The sequence below is a fragment of the Pezoporus occidentalis genome, unplaced genomic scaffold, assembly GCF_034315485.1.
Source record: "Pezoporus occidentalis ecotype Australia unplaced genomic scaffold, CSIRO_AGI_Poc_V1 ctg31, whole genome shotgun sequence".
In the NCBI taxonomy this organism is placed as follows: domain Eukaryota; kingdom Metazoa; phylum Chordata; class Aves; order Psittaciformes; family Psittacidae; genus Pezoporus; species Pezoporus occidentalis.
Genome location: NW_026915052.1, coordinates 1,499,666 through 1,518,635, shown reverse-complemented (window position 1 = coordinate 1,518,635; position 18,970 = coordinate 1,499,666). Strand labels below are relative to the sequence as shown.

Genomic DNA, 18,970 nt, shown 5'->3' with positions numbered 1-18,970 from the left:
AGGACAAGGGCTGCAGAGCGGCCGGGGGCGGTCGGCAGAGTCTGTTGGTGGCGGGGGCCGCAGGGAAAGCCGAGGCGGGGGACGGGGCTGGGGGGGCCCGAAATGCGGGCCGGGCAGCGGCGCCGGCTCCGATGCTGGGGCAGGAGCGGAGGCTGCACTTTGCCGAAGCTCCCATTGTGAAATGAAAACACACACATACCCGCCCCCCGAAAAAAAAATAGGGAAGGGAAAGATAGAGTGGGGGGAGGGAAGGAAGTTCCCCCCTCCCTCCCTCCAGCATCCCCCCTCCTCCCCGTTCCCACCCCTAAAGCTCCGGGAGAGGGGCGAGCGCTTGCAGCCACAGTCGGGGGCAGGGCCCCGCGCCGGGCACCCCGCTCCTCTGGTCCGCTGCTCCCGCAGAGCTTGTGCCGCGGGGGAAGAGGAGAGGGTCTCCTCCCGGGGCGCGGGGCCCCTAGGGCTCTCCGCTGCTCCGCCGCCACCGACGCACGGGGAGGGGGTGGGAGGTCAGGAGGTCCCCATTTACCTCCTGTAGCATCGGACCTGTTTCGGGGGAGGGGGGGTAAAACATGCCCGGGGCTCCGTTGCGAGGACTGGGGGTGCGGAGGCCGGGATGGGGCCCCGCACCGCGCCGGGAAGGCCGGCCGGACGCACACCCCCCACCCCACCAACCGAGTCCGCAAGTTGCTGCGGGGGGCGGCGGCGCTCACGGAGCCAGCCCGGGGCTGAGCCTGAGCTGCAGCGGATCCGAATATTTATGTTGAGATTTTAAAGAATTTAAATAAATAAATAAAATATTCCCCCGGCTTCTCTCCCCTCCCCTGAAAGCCAAGAATAGGAGCCATCTGCCAGGAGCATTTGGTGCTTGCGAGCTCTTCTCTTTGTTACCGGTGATAAATTTCTGTTTGTAAGATTTCCTTGGGAATCGATATATATATGTGTATATAATTTTTCCAACTCCTGTGAGATTTTTTCCTTTCCGGAGCGGAGGGTTGTGGGGCGACGGTTTGGGTCCCGAAATCGCAATTTCTTTTGCTCTGTCTTTCATTTTTCTTTTCTTTTTTTCTTTTTTTTTTCTGTGTGCCTTTATTTTTTAACCCATTCCTCCTCCCCCCCCCCCCCCCCCCAGCCCATCAGCTGGCGGAACATAAATGAAGATGCATCTGATATTCAGCTCTTTCTGGTGTGTATGTGTGTGTGTTTATGTGTTTAATTCATTGTTATTTTGGAGCCAGATTTGCATCACCATAAAAGGTGGCTTTCCCCCCTCCTCAATTTCCTCCCCTTCGTTAATTGCATTTTTGTTTTTAACCATCCTGTTTGGAAAACGTGTTTACCATTTTGTTGGTGGCTTCTTAATTTCCCCCACTTTTAATTTTTTTTGAAATTATTTTTAAAGGAAAAGCACCCACAACCCTCTAAATCCCCCTGTGCAATTTCTGCCACTTCTTTTCTGTCTCACTTGTGAGGAGATGTGGGGTGTTGAAAGGGGGTGCCTGGAAAATCTGGTTTGTTGCACGCTTCTGAATTTGTTTAAAAGGGTGAAACACTTATTTTCTCCTTGCTTTTGCTGCTGGTGAGGGTGGGGGTAGAGAAGAGAGCCAGGTAGGTTTGTTCTTCCAATTTGATCTCCTTTTCTGATCGGTTTACTTGAAAGTAAATAATGAGGCAGGAGAGCATTAAAAGGTACCGAGTTGCTGCGTGTACAATGGGTTTAGCGGGGAGGCTGGGGAGGAATGGAGAGCAGAGCGGTACGCAGCTTTCTTCCCTCCCCTCTTGCATTTATCTCCCTCTCCATCCTGAGGAAGCTGGCGGAGCAATCAGGCTGCATACTGAACAGTGGCAGAAAAAAAATGAAGGTATCCAGGGGCGGTGGGGGCCGGGACGGGGGCACCGGGACGAGTAGCATTGCAGCGCACAGGCGCTGAGCCTGGGCTGCGAGGGTAGGGGGTTGCAGTCTCCGCACTCCTCGGGAAGGTGTCTGTCATTCCTGGGGAAAAGCAGCCAGGGAGACTGTGTTCCCTAAAGGGGAGTTTGGAAAGTAGAGGGCAACGGAGTGGGAAACATTGCAACAAAATAAAGCCAACCCAAGACAAGCCCCGAAAGCTGGGATGAATTGATACTGTTTTAAGAAATCTTGCGTTTATGTCATGCTTATCTTGGGCTTCCCCCCCCCCCCCCCCCCCCCGCGACTCCTTTTTTGGCATCTGTCAGGAGAGTTACATTTCAGGATGGATTGGAGGTCCTTGCCAGGCAAGAAAAGAGAATGGGAGAGAGATGGGGAGAGAGGGAGAAGGGTTTTCTGACACTGCTCAGCTGGAGTTTATTGGGTTTCATGCTCTTGGTGTTCAGAGAAATGTTTAGATCCTGAGCGTAAGAGAAACAAACACAGAAAGCAGGGAGGCTACAGTGTAGCTGTGCTCCAGAGCTGAAGCGTCTCATTAGCACGGTGGTCTTTAAGACTACCAAATGAAGTGGCCTGTTCGTCCTCACCAGGCTTACTCAGGCAGCCTTGCAGTGGGTGTATATGTAGGACCAAACTTGGGGAAACACATGGAGGTGAAAGAGTAGCTCTGGACCTTTCTTCAGTGGTGTTGGGCAAGAACAAACTTTGTAGCCGAGCTCACTTAGATGGCTGGACAAAGCAAAAGGGGTGATGATGTAGAGAAGAGGAGGCTGAGCTGTGGAGCTGCTCCGTGCGAAGAAATGTTATTTTGGTTTGATTCAAATTGCTGATTTTCCAGCTTAAGATCTTTTTTTAACTTGAGAAATCTGTTTTCAAACTAGCCCTGCATTTTGCATTTGAAGGAAATGTGAAAGGCGAGAGCATGTGAAAAGCTCACTGGTAGCAGTTTTGCAGGGGGTGGCAAAGCAAGAACATTTCTGTAGAGCAGCAGCAAAGGTTGGGAGGGAAAGGCACAGTAAAATCATACAATTCCAGGTAAAGCACCAGGTTTCCCAAGGAGGCTCTTCAGTACCTGGTCAACAGGTTCCCTAGGAAGAGTAATAGTTTCCTTTATTGCTTTGTATTTGTATGTAATCATTAAAAACAATAATAAAAACCTATGATTTTTTGCATGTCAAAGTTTTGCAAATTGCCTCAAGGAGCTTCTCTTAAAATGGACTTAGATTTAGTGCAATTAATGCGCTTTTCCTGCAGGAAAACCCCACACCAATGTAATCAACTCTAATGCAAAGAAAATATAAGTGATGAGTGGAGAATCAGTGAGGAAGTTATTATTATTTTGGAGATGGCTGACTTTTTCATAATATCCGCATAGTTGTGCACAGAGCGGCTTAGCATGCTTTTAGAAGGCATTACATGTGTTGGCTTTAAATAGGACAGGAAAGAAAAAAAGGGTTGGTGTGCTGTTGACTTCTAGGTTACCTTTCATTTGACTATATTTGTATCAGGTTTACAGGATAGAAAAATAAAAACTGGCACATTTTCATAGTTCCTGGTCTTTTAAATTATTTTGTAAAAACTGGCGCAGGGTGACTGGACTATGGATCTGGATTGTTCTGTCCTTTTTGGTTGATGTGCTCAGTGGCTTAAATAGATGTACGGAGGGTGAGAAATAATTTGCATTTTTTGCTGGTCGGCAGATGCAGAGCATATTTTGTCAGCCTTATTTAAATACCAAGAAATAAAAGTCTTTAGGATTTTGCAACCTGGTTGTCTTTAGTAGGAATGGTTGGAGCCCATGTCTTGCACAAAATGCATTTCTCTGCAGAACAAAGAGTTGTGTTGTGGCGTATTTGATAATAATTATGACTTTATTGATACCGGCTACCAAATTCAGTTGACACCTCTTCGGCGGCACTTCCCAGGGCTGAGCTTGCTGCTACCAAGTCCTTTCGTTTAAAGAACTCCTCGCACGAGATGTTCGCTTCTCTCCCACATTTCCTACCTGGATAGCTTTGCTCTCGGTGTTGTTTGTAGATGGGAAAATACTTTCCAAAATAAACTTTGCTGGCTTTTTCAGTTGCCTCGCAGAGTCTGCCTGGAGCCCCGGCTGCCAGTGGCGGGTGCTGGCGACTAGGGGGAGCTCCCGGCCCGCCGAAGGCGGCCGGCTCCTGGATGCTCTGCCCGGGAACCGGCCGCCGCGGCTCGGGCCGCCGGCGCTGCTGCAGAACGCTTTCCTCTAAAGTTGTATTGATTTTCATGCGAAGATCTATAGAGCGCTCGCTGAGAGGGGCTGCCAGCCAGACAAATTTATTTTTAGCTAAATCGCCGCTGATTAATTGAATCGGGCAGACAGGAGTTTTTAAATTAAAATTAGTTTTTAACAGCATCTTTTATTGTCAACACACAGTCTCTAAATTAACCATTTGTTGTCAGATTGTGATCGGGGTAATGATACCTGTACATGAGCAAGTCTCTGTGCGCGCGTGTGTGTGTGAAAACCCACGGAGGTCCGTTCATTTGTTCCAGTGGATGTAGAAACACAGAGTGAGGAAGCTGGAGTTCTAGGAGAAGGTGTGCACAGGAATAAAGCAGACACAAATGGACATAATTTGGCATTGTCAGAAAGCCACATGTACCCCTGCCGAGGGGATCTGATAATATATAGTTTACCGTACTTTGAGCCTCAGGTCCTTACAGCAAAAAATCTGTAGCTCCCGCAAATGAAAATAAGCATTGTTTATTTATTTCTTTTTCCTAGAGAATTAAACACAAAATTGCATCTGTCATACAGAATTTGCTGCTGAGCAGCTCCCAGGCTGCTCTGTGGTGTTTGTGCTGTTCTCTGCTGCAGTTGGCTTATGCATCGTGGAGGGACTTCAGTGGTACTCTTTCTTGCCTAAACATAAAATTCTGTGGTGTACACAAGGGGAGCTTTGATCAGTGGAAGTTTATTTTACCCAACCTGACAAATTCAAGTTATGGCATTGTTAACATAGCACAAGCATCTTATTTTTAGGGTGCAATATGTGGACAAGGTTATCTCTTGACAGGAAAGCAAATTTTATCGTAACCTGAAAGAGAAGTAAATTAGGTCAGACAAAAGATCAGGGCTGTCATCAGCTGTACAAAACCCCTTCACTCTTAAGTAGAGAGGGCCAGCAATTTATCTGATGATTTCTCTACTTCGTTTAATGTTTGAATTGAGCTAGTTGGAAGCATGTAGACTGCAGCCAGCTTGTTTGGCAGATGGGTAAGCTGAAAAGCAGTTCTCCAGGCTGCTGCTGATGCTAGTGTTCCCCAGCCATGGGGAAAACCTTCCCTTCTCCCCTCCCAAAACCTCAGATATTGCTGACTGTGGCTTTCCTTCCATTCCACGACTGTTAACTTTTACCGAGAGAAGCAACAATCCACCTGTCCTCCTCCCCGTTGCCTCTGTCCATCCAGCTCACACTCTGCCTCCCACCATCCCATTCCCCCAGGTTGAGGCCTGGTGGAAAAGTCTCCCTGCAGAGACCTGCTACCCCAAAACGGCTCGCCGCCTCCTTGCTGGAGCATTCCTTCTTTTTGTTGCAGTTTGGTTTCCCCAGGGCTGTGTTGCAGTTGTCAGTTGAATTTGGTCTCCCCTCGGCAGCCTCCAGAGAAAGCACACAGAAATAAATGGGGGCTGGGGGTTACCGCCTGTTTTAAAGTTAGCTATGCCGTAAAAGGACTTGATGAAGCATCAGCATTGGCTGTAGCCAGATTTATATATATGTATCTTTTTAATGGGGGAGGGAAAAGGCATCAATAATTGCGTGCATTGATAAGTGCATGATTCACTCAGCTTCTCTTACTACGGCACCTTCCTCTTTCGTGTTTATTTACTTTCTTAAAATGTATCTGGGCAGGCTGCACACCGTTCCTTGGCACCCACGGTTACAGCCTCAGAGGCAGTTGTGCGTTCAGCTCCTGAATATCGGCTAAATTTGCTAACTGTCTGCCCTCCCTCACGAAAAGCTGGTGCGTGCACCGTACTGTAGACCCTTGTTGGAGATTTAAGTAGCAGCTTCTTTTTTTTTTTTCCCTTTTTTTTTCAAAAGGATATATAAAAAATTCCTAAAGCAGGCTATTTGAAAACAGATTAAAGCAGAGGGACACACTCCATGTGTTGCAGGCACGCGCCAGTAGAAGGGGGTTAGGAGAATATCATCATTTTACTGGCAAAAGTGACACGAGATCGGGGATTTGATTAATGGTGTAGCATTCACAGGGCTTAGTTCTGTGTTTTTGACATATGCAAGTCTTTTGTGTAGTTGCCTCAGTGCAAGAAATTCCGTTTTTTTTTTTTTGTCTTTTTTTTTTTTTTCCTGGAGCAGCTGATAATTTGTGTGTGCTGAATATGCCCAAGGTACTTTCCAAAGACTAGGCACTAGACAGCGTAGTATAAAAAACGAATCCAAAGTTAAGGGAGAGGAAAGAAACACACTGGTTTACTTAACTTTTTTATGACCCCTTTTACTAAGCCACTGGAAGGAGCCATAAATTCACTGAATGTTATAATGAATATGCTTCAATGAAAGTAAAAAAAGGCTTAAGAAAATTGTATATAAGCAGCAGTGTGCCGTACACAATTGAGAAATACAGCCTCTTTAGAGCAGGATATTTAAGAAAGGAACAGAGCAGTTGTGTATTTAATACATGTTCTAAACTAATTACTTAATTTTGATCATGCCTTTTAAATACCTTTTGATCATGCCTCGGGTAGAGAATCTGTGCTTCCAATATCATTTTCTACACCAGTAAAAAGCCTGTTCCCAAATACTACTCCTTCTTCTTTTGTGGCACCAAGCACTCCTTTCTCTCCTTGGTTGTCGTTTAGTTTTAAATAAAACAAATGTATTCACTGGGGAACAAAGAATGCTTCTATATCACATCATCACATCCCATTTTTATCTGCAGAGATTTACAGCTTCTGCAGTCTATAGGAGAGCCTATGCATTTTGCACTCTCAAAAGCAGTAAATATTTTTTATGAATGTATAGTTTACTTAAGGGGAGACACGCCACTCCCTTCTTTAACACTGTACGTAGTTTCAGATGAAATAACATCCGACAAGTGCTGGAGATTCACACTGATCCTTGGATATTCCTAGCTTTTGTTCTGTTTGGGTCCAGCATGGTCATTGTCTCATTTTCCTTCTTCTTTTCTGTAAACCCTGATGTGTTGGCTGGCTCTTTGTGGAGGTGCTTGGGCTTGCTCCATCTCAGGTGTGTACAGAGGGTTAAACTGCTTTCTGAGAGATTCAGGCTACCCTGCAAAAGGTGTCTGATTAAAGGCATTGCAGCAGAGCCCTCTAACTCAGAGCTGTGCAGGGTGCAAAGGCGTTGGAGTGAAGCAGGCTATTTCACCCATCCTCCCTGCACTGCTGGGTCCTCATCCCCTCCATCCTGTCAGTACCTAGCAGGGGCTGTGCCATGCGCTGGGCTCCATCCTTCCTGCTGTGGGCCACCACCACCAGCCAGGCTGAGCCACTGTCCAGTGTGTGGGGCTGGCATGCGTGCTGCAGTGGCGGATGTGACTGGATGGCTTTGGCTCGGCAGCTGCAGGGGGGCCATGTGCGGTGCAGTGGAGGTTTGCTGCTCTCTCTGCCTTTGTGCACTTCACACATGCCTGAGACTCAGAAAGTGAGGCAGAGCTGCTGCTCATAACCCCTGTTTCTGGGGCTTCCCCATCATGTTCTTTTGGCCAACTCAGCCTCAGACTTTTATTTAGAAAAAAAAAATAATACCACAAACAATTGTTTTTCAACCCTCAGAAAAAAATTGATGGCAGATAAGCAGTGCCTAGAACTGCTGAGGGTGGTGCTGAGGCAATATGTAGGCATAAGCTCAACTCTGCACCTTGCAGCTGCAGGGAGCTGCGGGAGGCTCTGGAAACAGGTTATTGATAAACTTTGACGGCGAGGAGCTGCGTTGCCCACTTTGAGCAGTGTTAGTCTTTGTGCAGTGAGGATCCTGCCACTGATCACAGAGATAACCCAGCTAAAGAGAGTGTGATGCGAGCTATTTCCGTTAAGCATGTTGATGTTAAAGTAAATGTGACATGTGGGTGTTGATTGAAGAGACATCATTTTCAGGACTGCTTTGGCCCAACAACACCCTGAAGAGCAAGTCACTTCTTTGTGCTCGCTCCCCAGCTAGGCTGTGCTCTTTCTGGATGTGCCTTCAAGACAGCAGTGACTGCGTGTGGAGAAGGGTGCGCTTGGCACACTGTGGCACACTTGCAGGCAGCTTCCCATGCCTGGACAGTGTGAGCCATGTCCCAGTATTGGACTCCGGGCTGCCCCAGCTTGTCTCAGAGATGGGTGGCCCCTGGGTAGCCCACACTTTGCCCCTCAGGTGGGCAGGCGGTGACTGTGGTGGGGTGCTGGGGCAGACCGGGTACCCAGCAGCACCTCTGCGGTGAAGGCACTGGCAGCGCTTGCTTTAACCACCCTGTTACCGATTTGTGCAGAAACTGGCCGCAGAGAGGAGGTTTCACACGCAATGCTTTGGCCTAGCACCAAGCTATTCCCTCTACCCCCTTTTCCTTCCCCCTTCTGATACTGTGGGATGGGAAAAATAACTAAGAGAATAGGTTGGCAACTTTTTGATCCCTTCTTACTTTGGTTCTGCAGTGCAATAAAAATTCAAGGAAATAAATTGCTGCTGCTTGGATCCAGCCTCACCCAGACCCTGTCAGCAAGCATCCGTGGTCCTATCCTCTGAGGACTTGTAAACGATTTTTAGTAACAGTCTTTTTCACTATTAGTGGGTAGGAGTTTGAAACATCTGACAGACAGAAAGTACTTAGCATGTGCATTTGCTTTAATACTGGGCATGAGATTATTGTTTGCATGGGGCACATATGTTCTAATGATGTCACCATGCTGAAGTAGGAGCACTGGTGGTTTTGTGACAGTGCGTTTATGGAATTAAGGAATTTGTCCACTGTATACTGGTGTGGTAGTCAGCCAGAGAGCCTGGAAATGCTGCTTAGAGTCCAGGCAACAAGTGTAATGCTTTTAGTTGTAGAAGCAAATGATTCAGATCATCCGGTTGCATTAATTTTATGAAACCATCAGGTAACAACAGTGTCGCTCATGTCCCCATAGATTGCACATCCCTAATTCGTTGTTCTGCCTGGGCAGGCAATGCCAAGGCAGTCCTGTTTGGAGGAATCTCCGGGTGCAGGGAAAATGCCGGGCACACCTTAGCACACCTGGAGGACCCAGAGCACGAGTCCTGACTGGAAATAGCTCATTTGCATTTTTTTCCTTTTCCCACGTAAGGAAGATGAGATGTTTTCCATCCTTTTTTTTGGTGTGGCTTGATTTCTCCTTCTTAAAAATAATACAAATTAATTTAAAATAAATACTCATGAGGAAACACCCTCCTCCCCCCAAACCCAGCTACCAACGAACAACAATAAAACCACAGAGTTAAATTCAAATAATGTGAAGCGACTCATTTGAAACCCACAGACACAAGTGGAGTCAGAATTTTAGATTGAGACTGGCCTAAATTGTCCCATTGGTATTAAAGGACTCCTTAAACAGCCTAGGATCTTGGCTGTTGTATTAACCAGGCATGACCCGATGCGTTATGGGCTGGACTTGCAGGCTTTTTTCTCTTTTCCTTTGTGGGTTTTAAATCTCTCCTGTAATGTTACTTGAATGTAGGTTTTTAATGGCTTGAGTTGTCAATAGGAAGAGTTTGTGTGTTTTTTTTTTTTTATTCTGAGTAAAAAAAAAAAATGCAAATTGACATGGATAAAATACATTTGAAGATCTATTCAGTATTTTGTTTTTCATTCTTTTATGCCTGTTTTCTGTGTCCTGAATAAGGGGATATAATACAGCTTCTGCATTCTTAAGTGTATGGCTGGTCTCATGCTTGATGATTTATTAAGCTCAAATCAGAAATAGAGTTGATAGCAAAAAGTCTTTTGATATTTTGAAACCCAATTACTACTGATCACGCGGGCCCAGCATACCAAGAAAACAAAAAGCTGATTTTTAGTAATGTGACGACTGACAAAATATGAAGGAATACCAGATGTTATTTAAAAAAAGTGCCATTGCAGAGTCCTTGGAAAGAGAGTGAGCAAGTGGAAGCAAATAGGCATATGTGGATTTAAAGAATATTCAGATGAAGTGTAGAACTGAAAAGAAAGAATTTGTAACACTTTAGTTGGTCAAACCTCCTTCATGTTTCCACAGGCGCCTGATCAGGACCCTTACCAAGTGCAGCACTTTTGCTACCTTTTTGGAAGAGCACAATTCAAATAGCAGGCAGAAAAATATAATAAACCTCACATTAAAAAGATAATAAAGTTGAAATCTGTGCTTTTCTTTTTGTTTGGTACATATATATATGCCAAAATTTCAGCCTTAGCAATTTAAGAGATGCACTTCAATCTGAAGGCTGTACAGGAATGTTAGGTAAAAATGGTAACAAACATTTTCTCCTTCTGACACCTTTTTTCCTTACGACCCTTGGTTTAGTTCCTGTTTTTGTGTTGTCTTTTCCAGTTCTTTGTCCCATCTCCTGCGTATCTGCATGCCTGTGCGTGCCTCTCTTTATGGGTATTTTTTTAATATTTTGACACACTGCTCCCCCTTAATAGGAATTCTTCCTACAAATACCACGCACATTTCTAAAGGACCCTTTTCATAGTCCTTTTCTTTTGGCTCTAAAATGATGTATATGTAATTGGTAATTAAAGGTGCAAGCTCTCTTCAATATAAACAATATTGCTCAATGTTAGATCATTAAAGGGAACCGCAGCACTAAATAATTACCTTTTGCATCGTGACACGCTGTTCGCAGGCATCCGCTCCCTTCCCTGCAGTCCCTGTTCAGCGCAGGGTTATGGTTACATTTTCACTAAGGCAAGGAGGCACCTTTTCATGACATAAATTGGTGAATTAATTATGTAGAATTGTCTTCAAACTCCTTTTAAACTTAAATTAAGGGGAAATTAAGGGCCTTCCTGTGTCCATCATCTGCCTTAGCAGGATGGTCTGTGCTTGGGGGCTTCTCTGGGGTCCCTGTTCTTTTCTGCTGTCACTGGTGCTGTTGCTGCTCTCTGCTTTGCTGTTGATAAGCTGATACAACTTGCAATACAGCTGGTAGATATACTGATCAATTATTTATTCTGCAAGGCGAAAATGGGGTCAATTCTTTTTCTAAAATGCCTTTTTCAAGGCTCAACCATTTTTGTTGCCAGGTAATACATTTCACCTTCTACCTCTTGTCCCTTTCCTGTGGTTGGGGGTTTTTTTTTGGTTGTTTTTTTTTTTTTTTTCAATTTTCTCAAGAGTAGGACAAAACTGTTTTTGGCCAGGAGGAGAATCCAGATCTGGATTATAACGTCTGTTTATCTCAGTCTTACTTTGAGATATTTGTGTGACTTATTTTCCCAAGGAAATCCATAAGCAAACCGCTCGGGCTAATGGAGAACATTTTTCCTTTAATCCTGATTCGATTAGAGGTCTCACTCACTGATTTACATACTGTTAGTTCCTGTTTTGTTCAGCCCAAATCCTGTAGTCGTTGCAGAGGCAAAACAGCCTTAGGCAAAAGTCAGTGGAAATTTTGCCTGAGCGAAGACCAAGGTTTGTATGATTTGGCAGTTACACAGCAGAACAAGAAAAAACAAACCAAAAACCACATTTTGCCCCAGAAATGAATTCTGATCCATAATTATTTTATAATGTAACAATTATCTTCTAAATACCCATTAAAAACACACTGTGTTTTATTAATTGTGAAATGAGAAGTTGGTTATTTCTTAGGAACTGATGTAGGTCACTCAGAGATGCTTTTCCAGTCTTTTGGGGTAAATGCTATGAAATCCATCAGGTCCATGGGTAAGATTTAAACAAAAAGCTTTTATTAATGTATATAGCAACTGTGGGGTTATTGGACATCAGGAAAATTGAGTGGAAGATTTCAGGCTCAGCCCATGTTCCAGTGTGTTAAAGAAGTGCCTCATTCTCTTTCCCACTGTAGACACTTCTGAAACCCCTTAACTTCTCATGAGACCATATCCTGCTTACCTTACTCTTGCAAATAGTTTGCTGTAGTTCTTGCTAATCGGTGGTCATTTAACTGTGCAGGTGTCTCTGTAATGGGACATAGTGATAATAATTTTGCATGCCACAGAGAGCCTGATCCTGCTCATGAGCTTTCCTCCTCTCTGAAATAAGAGGAAAGGTTTGGGTGCATAAGCTTTGCTGGATGGGGCCTTGGCCAGATGGCTGGGAGACATGGTGGGAATGAGAAGGTGGGATAAAAAGAGAGAAACTATTTCAGAAAGTGACTTGGGGCTCGAACGTTTGCAAAAAGGCTCTTTGCTGATATCCTTGCAGCGCTGGCAGCAGTGGGAAGGAGTTGTCAGGAAAGCTATGCCAGGTCAGCTTTTCCATTTTGTTTCAGGCAGGATTGGTTGCAAAATACGTTGAAATCATTCTGGGAGAGCAGAAAAGCTGAAAAATAAGAGAAAGATCTAATCAAACTTGGCTTTTTGGGGCAGGGGAGGAAGGCTGGGCCTCTTGTGATGCATCCTTCAGAGTCTGTGAACATTCAAAGCAATCTCTTTCTCTTCTCCCCTCACCCCTCTCCTCCCTCTTTCTCCTTGTCCATGTAAAGCAGAGGCTGACCATGTGGAACCGGCACTCGCCGATGAGGATGAGAGCCTGGCAATAGCAGAGCCGGGTGGCATCAGCATCGCTGCAGGCGGGACAGACCCCGACTTGTTAACCTGTGGACAGTGTCAGATGAACTTCCCGCTGGGAGACATCTTGGTTTTTATAGAGCACAAGAGAAAACAGTGCAATGGCACTGGTGGTGCCTGCTATGAAAAGAACATGGATAAGAGCAGCCCTCCCCCCTCCTCACGTGCCGAGCTCAGGAAAGTATCAGAGCCAGTGGAAATCGGGATCCAAGTCACACCCGATGAAGAAGACCGTCTTCTCACGCCTACAAAAGGAATTTGCCCCAAGCAGGAGAACATTGCAGGTACAGCATGTTTTACATTCAATCAACTGCCTAGGCAATCTTTTAACGAGAGCCCTCTAGAAAGTGCTGTGAAACAGAGGCTTCAGTAGCAGGTTTTTGTAAGAGCCATCATCCTGGAGGATCCCCATGGCTGCACAGGACTCAGGAGGGCTGTCCACCATATTTAATTATAGCTATCTGCCAGCTCCCAGAGAGAGGATCCTCTCAGTCCTCTGGGAGAACCAAGGGGCAGTCTGTACATGTAGGAAAAAGCAGAAAGTTGGGGTCAGGAACCATTTCAGGAGCGTCCTTAAGCAAGTAACAGTGGTGGAGGGATAGGGGACTTTGGTGAGATGCTCAGTTCAGTCCAGATCAGATTCTCTTTGTCACATGCAGTCCCACTGGGAAGGATCAAATCCTGGCCCTACTGAAGTCAGTGGAAAAATCCTCTTCCTACTGACCACAGTGGGAAGATTTAGTTGGAAAGGCTAAAGCAGGGGTGCATTAAGTCCTTGCTTGCTCTTTTCACTGAGGTAGGCATCAGCTTCCTGGTCTGCATTGCTGCCTGTGTCTGCTGTCCTGGGTCTCTTCAGACAGCTGGAGTTGGCTGGGCAGCACCCCCATTAACATGCGCACCCCAAATGGGGCTTTTGAATGAGGAGAGAAGAGCACAGGCTGGCTCTGGTGAGCAAATTGCGGGCATTTCTAAAACTCTTGTATGTGGTGCAGTTAAGACTCAGAGGACCTCCTTGGGTCAGAGGTGGGCAGGTGTGTGATGGTACCTGCCTGGGTGAGCTAATGCATGGTGGTTCAGCAGAGCACCCAGCGTGGGGCTTCCTTTGTTAAGCAGGGCGTTTCTCCCCTTTGCAGTGGTGTGTTCCTCTACAGCAGTGAAAGGAAGGCTCTGCTCCCTCATACTGAGTGGGAATTCTATATTACACAGGAGGATCTCCCCTCAGAAGGCCCTTTTTTGTTCAAATTGACTGTGTCCCGTACAGAAGACCTGTGGCAATTTGTCTTTGCTACTGCTGTCCCAGATTTTCTAGGAATTGTCCTATGGGATTAGATTTGGCAGGCCAGGTCCTGCCTGTAGTAGAGATGCTCCCATGAGGGGATCCCCAGAAGACTTGTGAGAGGCTCCTATCTTTACAATTGAAGCTTTAGAGATTCCTGCTTTTAGCATTGGAGGTCTCCGAATCAGTCCCACCGTCTCTGATGGGCTTGGCCATCATATAAGTAAGGAACTGCTGAATTCCACATGATCTGCCTCTTAATGAGAGGCCACATGCCACCCATTTACTACCTTATTGTCTTCTAGGAATATTTTTTGGGTGCAGCCACCATCTTGGATTGGGGTAGCTCTTAGCTTTGGGGGCAGTAGCTCTTCCAGCTTGTGCTGCAGTGTTGTAAGCAACCTTACTGTTGCTTACATCCTTGACCCCATTCTTTCCTCATCCTTTTTCAGCTTTCCCTGTCCTTTTTCAGCTTTCCCCATCCTTTTTCAGCTTTCCTCATCCTTTTGCAGTTGTGAATGCATTTCTTGGCAGAGATGACTACCTCATGGTGTAGCAGCTTTGAAGGCTGGATTTCATTCCCATTTGGTGGGAACAGAAGACAAGTACTCAAGACCTTCTCCTGCAGTCTGCTGAAGGCCCCCTGAATGGTGCTGAGCACTTTCAATAGCTGTTGTGCAAGCTGATGGTGCTCAGCCCCTTCCAGAGGGTGCCCAGTGCTTAGTAAGGGTGGTCCAGGAGACCTGTGTTGTCATTCAGCCCAGATTTCATCTTTTCCTAATCTGTGCCCAAGTTTAGTCTGTAGTGAAATACGTCAGTGTTACATCCAGCGCAGAGCGTGCTGTCCCATCCCAGCTACCGGGGGTCAGCATGAATATCACTAACTCTTTTGCCATGCAGAAAATCTGCTGGGGGAGGGTTGAAGGGGATGTTCACATGTGGAAAAGGCATAAAAAAATATTTAAAAGCCAATCTGGAGCACCTAATCTCTTTCAGACTAAACTGAGTATTGAATGAAAATATGTAGGAGAGATTTTGAATGGAGAAAAATAAAAGGGTTTATCATTTTATTGGCATTTTCTCAGCAGTGCATGGAGATAGGGACATCCACTAAACAGTGCTGTAATAATGCTTTCTCAATTAGGAGCCCAGCTCCAAGATAAAAAGGTGCAATGTCCTTCCATATTTTTTTTTAATGGCAGTGGATAGTTTTCAATAGTAGGATAAAAGCCTCACATTACAGCCGTGGAGGGTAGCCATGAAAAACCCACAGAAGTCATTCACTGGAAAGGCTTTAGTGGGATATACCAAACCCCTTATTTATATTTCAATAGAAAGGCTTTCTGCATTAGCCAAGAAAATCAGAATCTGCATTTAACATTAAAGGTATTTCCCAGTGAGCGGCTGTAGAGCATTGTTGTTAGATTTGTTAAAAAAAGAGACTAAATACGATTTCATAAAAGGGAAACTTAATCTCTAAGGCAGCTTTCTCCCACCCCACCACCCCCTCCCTTTATTTTTATTTTTTTTGTAATAATGCAGCAGCCTACAGTATTTTTACTTTATATGTGACGAAAGATATTCTTAGCCTTTCTGTACTGTGACAGGAAGAATGAATTTCTTTATTCCACCAAAAAATATGTAAAATAATCCCTTAGAAGTATGGGGAGATATGTTTGTTCAAAGCATTTAAAACGTTATTTTAATCAAAGGCACAAAACACTCTACATGCTGTGTCAGCTAAAGGAGACCATTACATTTTAACAGCAAATCGTGCTCTTTTTCTCCCCTCCTAGCCAGCCCCCCCCCCCCTTTAAAACTAACTTTTTTTATTAAATAAAAAGGAGAAAAAGATTAAAGAATAAAAAAAAAAAACCAAACTTCAGTGGCTCAAATATATAAAGTAATTTAATATGGTGGAAGCATTAATTATTTTAGCTTAATTGAATTCTGAGGACTGCAGTAGTTGCATTTTTGTAGACAAGCTCTGTTTATTATTTCTTTGTGTAGATTAACAGTAAAGGAAACATAGATAACTTTCAGTTATTTATTGTAAAATAAATGTGTCAATTCATGTGTAAAGCAAGCTGTTCAAAGATAATTGAGTCTTTATATTTGAAGAGGGAAGCCAGAAATCACCCACTCGCCACTCCAGCTCCCTGAAATATGCTGCCACCACTGCTGCCCTCAAATAGGTTTCAGCTCCTCTCCTTAATCTTCTGTTATTTTTGTAGACCTTTTTATTTGTTCAGAATGATTTGTGTGGCCTTCTGCAGTGTGACTAAGCCACCAAACCTTACAGCTTCCCATGCCTGAGTGCAGTGAGGGTACGTCAAGTGCTAAACTTGGCTCTGCCATTGCACCTCTCTTCCCTCTGTGAGTGAGGATGTTGGGATACAGCACCATGCTGAGCATTCACCTTGGTGCATGGTGCTCTGGAGTCATGAGGTCTTTCTTCCTCTCTTTCTTTTTGCCTTTCTTTCTTTCTTGGTAACTCCGTTCACTCTGATCACTGAATGCCTCTTGATGACAAAGCAGAACTTGAGCCACTCTGAGGAGGACAGGTACAGCTCAGGAGTCCACTAGAATTTGCATGCATGCAACGCAAATCTCCAACTGACTTTTCCAGGTACCAGTAGAGACAAAGGCAACTTTATCTCTGCAATCAGCTTTTAAAGACTTTCTGACATCTTTTCCTGACTCGTAACTTGAAAATCCAAGCTTTTCAAGGCATTTCATTTAGTAACTTCTGTTGGTAAGGTGTGTAGTAGCATGTTAGCTGGCACTGGGAGGACGTGACTTGCTTAGGAGCAGTCTGTCCTGTAAAGTTTTTATCTTTTTTTCGAATTGGCTGACCTGCTTGAAAACAGTTTCTGCCTCCTGTACAGAGGGTGTGTTAGTATCAAACAGATGTACCAGATTGTTGCACAGCAAAACACAGCCGGGCCAATGGGTTGGCTGGGAGTTATCAGTCACTGCTTCTTTCACTTCACCGCTGGCAGGTATTTTGGAAAAAAATTACACCACTGTTGTGTTTTATACCTCTTTTTATATTTCGTATTTATTAGATCTTGGGCCTAACCTGTCCTGGCTGAAGAAGGCTCAGGGAGGTGGCTCCTGCTGTCCTTTGGTCGATGGTATTTCCTGTCCTCCTCATGGTGCTGCTGGGCTTGTGGGCCACCAGGCTGTTTGTTAGCAGGGGTCTCTGAAACAATCCAGGTTAAAGAAGAAATATCAGTCAGATTGTGTTTAATGCTGTATGGCTTTAGAGAACCCTGGTGACTCTTTAGGCCAGGCACCACTTGGACCAGACCTTCATCAGCTTCACTGACTGGTCCTCAAGGTCAGGGCAGCGTACCCTCATGGACAGATAGTCACACCAACAGCAATGGTTCTTGAAGACAACGCAGCTAATTTCTGCAAAAATGGTGCTAGGGAAGGGGAGAGGGTTGGTTGGAATTCCTCGTTCATCCTATCCCGGCTGCCAGTGCTGGACTCCATACATTATGTACTTGAACTAGATGTGCACCATGAAAAAAGGCTCCCTGTCAGAGGCAGGATTTAACTGCAACCCCTGCTCCATGGATGTTCATTTCAGGCTTTTGAATGGTAAAACTGCCAGTGAGAGAAACTAAATAACTTGCATGTGCTGGAAGCCAGAGATAAACACCGCTGCAGGTTGCCATGAAATAGGCTATTTGATATATTTAGAATTGTTATTTTTCTCCAAATTAAGATTAGTTAAATCCATGTGTGTTGTGTGAATGATTGTTAACTCAATGGCATGGATTATCCTTTTTTCAAATCATGACAGCTAATTATTATTGCTGTCTACCCTGAGACATTCACTTACAATGTACCATTATGGACCTGCGCACCCATATTAACTGTAGGACTGAACCAGCCATCGTGGTGTGATGTCTTCACACGTGAGGAGAGGAAAATGTGAGCTGAAACAACCCGAGGCCTGTGGCAGCAATGTCAGGCAGGTTGGGAAGATATGTCCTGAACAGCGCTGAGCTGGCAGAGATCTCAGGGGCCATTCCCTTCCCGAGGCTGCCATGGCATCCAGTCCTCCTGCCAGCACATCCCCAGGGTGGTGGGTCTTGCGGGAGTGATTTGTCAAAGCCAGGCCAGGAAGAACACTATGTGAAGAAGAAGAGGCTTCCAGAAGTGTGTGGTAACAGTGCCTGAGAAACTCGGGCTGTAGCTGCAATCCTTTTTGTGAGGCTTTTCTGGACTTGTTTCTTCCCTTGCATTAGCCAGGCTTTCCCTGAGCTCAGAGGAATTACGTGGCCTCCTCCTCCTCCTCTGCTGCTTCACCAGGTATTTAGCAACGTGTTTTGCTAATTGGTGTTGCTGAGAAGTATGGGGAGGATGATACACTGGAGATGCCAGCCACTGCTCCTGTGAGAGTGGGGTTGACGAGCAAGCCTCCTGCCACAGGAGACCTCATCTGAGGTCCTGACTTGGCTCGTGGGGAGAAAAACAACCTGGGTGATCTCACCGAGAGCCCTGCTTGTGCCTTGAGCTGGGCAGGGGGCACGTCAGGGGAGCCTGCAGTGGCAGCGGCTCTCCCCTGGCTCTCTCTGTCTCCAAGCATGGTGAGGGGTCGCTGAAGTAGGAGCTTCAAGTTTTCAGGCTGACAGTGACCTAGATGGAGAACAGCGTGGGGCTCTACAGGAGATGTAATCCCCACTTTGGGGGCTCCTATGAGGGGGTGGTGTGGAGGGTGCCAAGGGGTGGTTTGGCAGCCCCTGTCATCAGCCTGGCCCCCAAGACATGGCACGGTTGCAGCCGCAGTGTCTCCCGCCAAAGCAGCAGTAAGCACCCCGATAATCCTGGAAAGAGTTAAAGGTGTGAAACCTGCTTACAAAACCCTTTCTTCCCCTTGCTTGAACTCCACCACACCCGTGTGGCACTGCTCCAGCCCCCACTGCTCAGCCCCAACGTTGGGGCCACTGGCATCCTCCTCCCTGCCACCATCTCCATCTCAGCTTGCACTGGTCATTTTCTGCTGGGGTCCAGCT

At 45.7% G+C, this 18,970-nt stretch overlaps 1 protein-coding gene across 4 annotated transcripts in view; it reads left to right on the top strand.

Moving 5' to 3' along the window:
• The window catches only part of BCL11B (BCL11 transcription factor B), a 96,633-nt gene that overhangs the window by 1,784 nt on the left and 75,879 nt on the right, over positions 1-18,970 (top strand). For 2 of the 4 annotated variants that reach the window (XM_062627871.1, XM_062627874.1), the window contains exon 2: positions 12,580-12,948. In XM_062627871.1, coding sequence (XP_062483855.1) covers positions 12,580-12,948 — 369 coding nt within the window. The remainder of the gene's footprint in view (positions 1-12,579; positions 12,949-18,970) is intronic. The other 2 variants (XM_062627873.1, XM_062627875.1) reach the window with 1 other exon arrangement.